Here is a 6,261-nt window from a genome sequence, read left to right on the forward strand (position 1 = left end):
CTAACATGCGATCGAACTGCAGCTTCTCCTTTTCACTTTCGCCTTGCGTCCTTGCATCGACAATGACCCGGCGGAGATCATCATCATCGGGCACATCGTCTGGTTCCTCTTGATCTTCAGCAGCTTCCCCCGTTGCAGCATCACCGTATTCAGGGGGCACATAGTTTTCATCGTCCTTTTCTTCTTCGTTGTTTTCCATCATAACCCCTATCATAGTGTGGCATGAAACCCTTATAAAGCAGGTGGGTGTGTAGGGTTTTCGAGTCAGAGTAAGACCTCGTATTCCCACAGCTAGGGAATGGACATCACATAAAACCATTCTGTTTGTTTGCCTCAGCCACTTACGAGATCGGCGCGGGCGATCGACGGCGGTGAAGACGGGGACGGGGTGTGACGGACCGCTAATATAAACCTAGACAAATCTCGGGAAAAATGGAGCTCGGAGGTCGAGTTTCGAGAGGAGAAAGTTTAACTAGTGTGACTCGGGCATTTCATCGAACACCTCATATGCATAGGAGGTGAGCTAGAGCACCCAATGCCCTCCCCCTCGCCGGCCAGCAAAAAACAGAGCACTGTGGAGTGCTCTGCTCGCCGGCGATGGGGTATATATATAGGCAACTCATTTGTCCCGGTTCATGGGTGGAACCGGGACTAGAGGCCTTCCTTCTGTCCCGGTTCCTGTCACGAATCGAGACCAATAGTTGTGGGCCAGAAGCGAGGCTCATTGGTCCCGGTTCGTGTCAAGAACCGGGACAAATGGGCCCAGACGAACCGGGACCAATGCCCACGAGGCCCCTGCCGGCCCCCTGGGCTCTCGAAGACATTTGTCCCGGTTCGTGGCAGAACCGGGACTAATGGGATGGCCAGGCCGAACGAAAGCTCTTTTTCTACTAGTGCAGGCATCTCGAAATCCCCAGCCGAGAAGGAGGGTTGCTAATCTCACTTCTGAACTAGCCAGCCCCAGCCCCACACGGCATTATCCGAACCAGATTAACGGCTCTTGTTCTGCCATGCATGCATGGATGCTAGCTGGTTGGTAGCCAACCAAACTTTACACATTTACACGATGTGAGCCGATGGATGATGTGGATGAGATCAGCTGTTGACAACCCTGCAGTTGCGCCTGATCTGGGTGACGGCTCCGGTGGGCGGGGCGAGGTTCCCCATCTTGATCATCGCCGTCGCGAAGTCGGACGCGAAGAGCGCCCGGTTGGCGGCGTACTGGCTGACCAGCGCGTCCTGGGAGGCGCCGTTGAAGAGCTCCTGGTCCGAGTGCAGCAGGCCGCGCCTGGCGACCAGGTTGCGGTAGTATGCGTTGTCGAAGACGAGCGGCGTCTGCACGTCGAACGGCGCCAGGCTGGTGTCGCCGTTGGGGGCCGCGGCGGGGCAGGTGCGCTGGCGCAGCGTGGCGAACGCCGGGTCGATGTTGGTGTCGTTGTAGATGTGGCCGCGGAAGTTCTGGCACTGCGAGAAGCCGATGGTGTGCGCGCCGGAGAGCGCCGTGAGGTCGCGCGGGCTCAGCTGCTTCTTGGCAAACGCGGCGATGAGCCCGTCCAGGTTTAAGCTGGGTGCTGGGAGGTCGCTGTTGGCCTCCATCATGTTTGCCGTCGTCGAGTCCTGCCGGCCGAGCGGTACAGCCCAGCTGGGCCCGCCTAGCTGAAGCACGACCGATCCAGGTGTGTGTTGTCAGCATAAGAACTATTCATGCACATACAGATGTCTATTGATTGTACGTACCAGAGAAGTGCCGTCCCGTGCTGCGAGGGCGGCGATGTCGGCGCAGGAGACGACGCCGGGGCAGACCAGCTCCACGTCCTTCTTGATCTGGTCGATCACCTCGTAGCCCCGCACCGAGTTCACGTTGGGAAAAGCGGTCTTCTCGCCCACAAAGCTACCAGCCACGTCATCCAAGAGAATGGATCCGTCGCAACCCTATATAGCAAAATTCCACCATTAATCGTGGCCTAATTATGCTTGCTCACTAGCAGCTAGCTACTGCATAAAAATATGATTGTAAATCCATCGACATGAATGTACGGAGAGAGTATATGTTTGCTTAAGGGTTTAAACAGTTTAGTTACCTGAACAAAACAGTCGTGGAAGTGGAGCCTGAGGAGGGAGGCACCCATTCGGCGCTCGGCGCGGAGTGCCTTTGTCACCGTGGCGCGCACGGTGCGCTGCAGCGTCGGGCAGCTCTTGTCGTAGAACGACGGCGAGAGCTGCCCGTACGCGGTGGAGGAGAGGAGGAAGAGGGCAAGCAAGCAATGCCATGCCATGCAGCTGGAACTGGAAGCCATGGCTCACAAATTTATCTAGCTAAGCTTAGTGTGTTCTTCACAGTAGGATAGCTAGCTCAGTAGTAGTTTGCTTACCTGTGGCGGGCACGAGCCACCTATTTATAATGAGTATACTGTTATTTCAGTTGCATGAGAAGCATGTAGAATGGACAAAGTTAGGCCGCTAGGGTCATGGAAAAGTATGACAAGTTCCACCAGGTTTCTTCCATGGTTGACAAAGAGCAACGTTCCTCTACCGCTCTACGTAGGTGCCAAAAACTGATCCACCTTTACAGATATTGCTCGCCTATATGTCACTAGCAAATGACATTTCCAGTAGACATAAATAATTATATCTAAAAAATAGTGTGGTTATCGATCTTTATGGATAAAGATCATATTCAGCCACCCTATGTAAATATAAAATTGGCGATGTAAGATGGGGGAGCGGAAAAGGGTATATGCCGTGATGAATATATGTAATCAGAAGTCATGTGATAGCAACAATTCCAGGGTACACAAAGATAAAATAGAAAGGAAAAAACAATTAAGGAACCATAAGAGCAGTGTTCCATGTGTATTCATAGTGGAAGGCAAGCGAATTAAATATACTTTTGTGGGAAGAGTTATGTATTAATGTTGCTGAGATCAGCTAAATTTAATAATTGTCTTCTATTGAATTGGTTTGAAATATTTGAAACGTCCTGGAAACTTCACTGAAAAATGGGGATATATGACACATTTTACAATCTCCCACATGGTTCCAAAATCTTAATAGAGTTGTTGAAACTCAACTAAACATCTGTCGAAGTCTTCAAGGAGGCAAACACAAAAACTAATGCAAACTTATCTGGAACGAACTAGTATTGTGAAAAAAAACATTCATAGTACACCACCATCAACGTTGGTTGAGACATATAAAGATGAAATCAGCAAAATTTGTTCCATTTTTCTGAAATCAAATTTGAACCATGAACTTTAATTGATGAGACATATAGGGATGCTCCTTAGTGAGAAACAAATTTGTATTACTGAATAACCTATATCTTTGCCATGATATTATGTTTGTCTATATATGTTCTAATGTTTGGAGGAAGATTGTGGGGATAGCATAAATATGTTGCTTTCTTTCGAGCTGGTTTCCAATTAATGTAAGCACACTAGTTAAGTGTGTACTGCCTTTAGGTGTAGTCCCCTAATGTCTTAATAGTCATGATTAGATATACTCCCTCCATCTACTAATACAAGGCCACTTCATATTTTTTATGTCTAAATCAGTGTAGAAGTTCTGGGGAAATGACTCACATATATTTCCATATTCTATCCTTCTCTATTCAGTGTGACGATAATTATCTTTTTTTTTTATTTGCACAAAAAATAGAAAGCCTGCATTCTAGAAACCTCGAGCAACTTTGTAGCTCTCGCTCATGATATTTAAAGAAACTAAAAGTAGACACAAACACAAACATATATGTGTAATTCATCAAGTGGCACATAATAAGTCCGTGAAGACTTGCGATTTGGTTTTTCTTTGATCTAGAATAATTTGATAAAAAAATGAGAGGCATCGTCTCAAAAATAAAAGATTACGTGAAACTTCCTATAATATATGCATTTAGAATTTAGTGAAATAACATTTTCCATGACCTATATTAAAATTATATAATGAAAAATCATGTATCATCATTGCGTAGTTACTAATTGTAATAAAAACAACTATAATGGTTAAAATCATATGTTTAAAGGATATAATTAAGAATAACTAAAACAGTTTAGTCTAAATATAGTCACTTGCAACTGTCTCACGCGACTCAGTCACAATGGACATGCCCAATGGAGAAGTAAGTCTCTCTTGGCTCGAAGCCTTGAGAGAAATCAACATACCATGACCAATCTACTTATCATGGCAAAGAGTCATGCAATTGTCAGTGAAACCCCCAAGTGGCCGGCAATGCAATTAGACAATGCATATGAAATTGGCAGATTTACTTGACATGCATGATTGGTTATCTTCTTGGGACATGGTTATACATGCAGTGCAAGTCGGCATGGATTTGAATGTTTGTTGCAGAGGATACAAAGTTGTCATTGTCGCTGAAGAAGAAAGGAGATAGGAAGAAGACATGACTGACTTGTGGGGCTATTTGGCGAAGGGGTAAGTGACTGGTGCAGGTCCACTTCAACCAACTAAGCGGGTGCGACCGTGCGACTCTACTTCTCCCCGTGAGGCCACAAAAAACCTAAATGTTCAGAACTAGTACGGGAAAAGCGAGAAAGGAAAACCCTAGATGGATGGCGTCATCATAATGACAACTTATAGGTTGACAAGGGACTAGATAGCTCAAAAGTGGGATTTTTCTACTCCGACTATGGAGAGATATTCTTAGGGCTCTCTTGGTGTGAGACATCTACATATGTTCTAATGCTTGGAGGAAGATAGTGGGGATGTCATAAATATGTTGCTTTCCCTATAGCTGTTTTTTCCAACTAATGTAAGCACACAAGTTAAGTGTGTAGTGCCTTTAGTTGTAGTCCCCTAATGTCTTAATAGTCATGGTAAGATACTCCCTCCATCTACTAATACAAGGCCACTTCGTATTTTTTATTTCTAACTTTGACCACCAGTTATATCAATAAAATGTGAGTTATATGCCAAAAATTATGCCATTGGACGCACATTTAAAGAAATTCTCGATAATATATTTTTATGGCATATTCCCCATATTTTGTTGACCAAAATTATAACTCAAAATTTGACACAAAAACCGAAGAGGCCTTATATTAGTAGATGGAGGGAGTATCTAATCTGTAGGGTTAAAGTGCTTGGTATACCACTTTATAGGAATAATTGTGTCTACTGTGTCGAAGTGCAAATTATAGAGAAAATACATGGCATGTCACTCACTTGTTCTTCATGTTGCACCTGGCTCTGAGACAAGTGAAGATGTGTCGTTCCATTGATTGTTTATTCGACACGCTGTGAAAGTTGATAACTCAGATCCATTTGGATGATGCATGCTGATCACTATGGTTGATGTACTATTTTTTTCTTTAATGACCAAATTTCTTTTGGGGTGGGGGGTGGGGGTGGAGGAGGTATTTTCTTCCACAAAGAATCACATACTCTCTTAAATTTTGTTTTATATGTTAAAACCTTTGAATTTATGATGTATAATCACATCAACTGAGAGGCTAATAGGCTCTAACCTTTCTAGTCTCCCCATGTACATGATGATGTTGTATATCTTGCCGGAATGGGTACATGCCTCGTTTGATAAGGATCTACACATATTCTTCTGACAGGCAGCAGGCGACCGTTAGAAATACCATATGGTCAAGTGGGCCGATATTTGTAGGCCCAAGGATCTTGCTCGGCTAGGCATCCTTGCTTCTCGTCGCATGAACATGGCCCTCATGCTGCGTTGGGTCTAGTGGATCATGCAAGGGGAGGGGGGCTTGTGGCTGCAACTTATTCAGGCTAAGTATCTTAGGGGCGAGCCCCTTCTGGCGTGCTCGCATTCGAAGGGTTCCCAATTCTGGGAGTACATCCAGCGGACCAAGTGAGATCCGCATTCGACTGTCCTTATCTGTAGGTCATGGAGAAGGAACTTTATTTTGGCTTGACCCATGGGTTAGGGGAGAGCCACTTCATTTGGGTTTCCCCAACATATTTGCTATCTGCGTTTTCATTTGGGTTTCCACAACCTGTTTGCTATCTGCACTGATCCGATGCTACTGGTCTCCGCGGCTGCTCAGAATGGATATGGAACACCTTCTTCTGACGTACATTTGGGCAGGTGGAGACCGGAGAGTGGGCTTGGTTGCGGGCTGTCTTCCCGCCGGTGCTCCCGGACAATCCAGATTTCATAGCTTGGTATGTTTCACCTTCGGGTGTTTTCTCTATGGGCTCGGCATACCAGGCGTTGTGTCGTTCGCCCACCATCACTTGGACGGGTCCTCTTTGGAAGGCCTCGTTGCCCCTGAA

At 45.8% G+C, this 6,261-nt stretch overlaps 1 protein-coding gene across 1 annotated transcript; it reads right to left on the reverse strand.

Annotated features, from left to right (window-relative positions):
* Nucleotides 1-907: 907 nt before the first annotated feature.
* On the reverse strand, nucleotides 908-2,392 carry LOC123143227 (peroxidase 70). The gene is made up of 3 exons (XM_044562072.1): nucleotides 2,082-2,392; nucleotides 1,738-1,932; nucleotides 908-1,656 (listed from the first exon to the last, which is right to left on the reverse strand). The coding sequence occupies exons 1-3, from the start codon at nucleotides 2,295-2,297 to the stop codon at nucleotides 1,096-1,098; spliced, it is 972 nt and encodes a 323-aa protein (XP_044418007.1). The 5' UTR covers nucleotides 2,298-2,392; the 3' UTR covers nucleotides 908-1,095.
* Nucleotides 2,393-6,261: the final 3,869 nt, after the last annotated feature.

This window comes from Triticum aestivum, chromosome 6D (genome assembly GCF_018294505.1).
Source record: "Triticum aestivum cultivar Chinese Spring chromosome 6D, IWGSC CS RefSeq v2.1, whole genome shotgun sequence".
NCBI lineage: Eukaryota > Viridiplantae > Streptophyta > Magnoliopsida > Poales > Poaceae > Triticum > Triticum aestivum.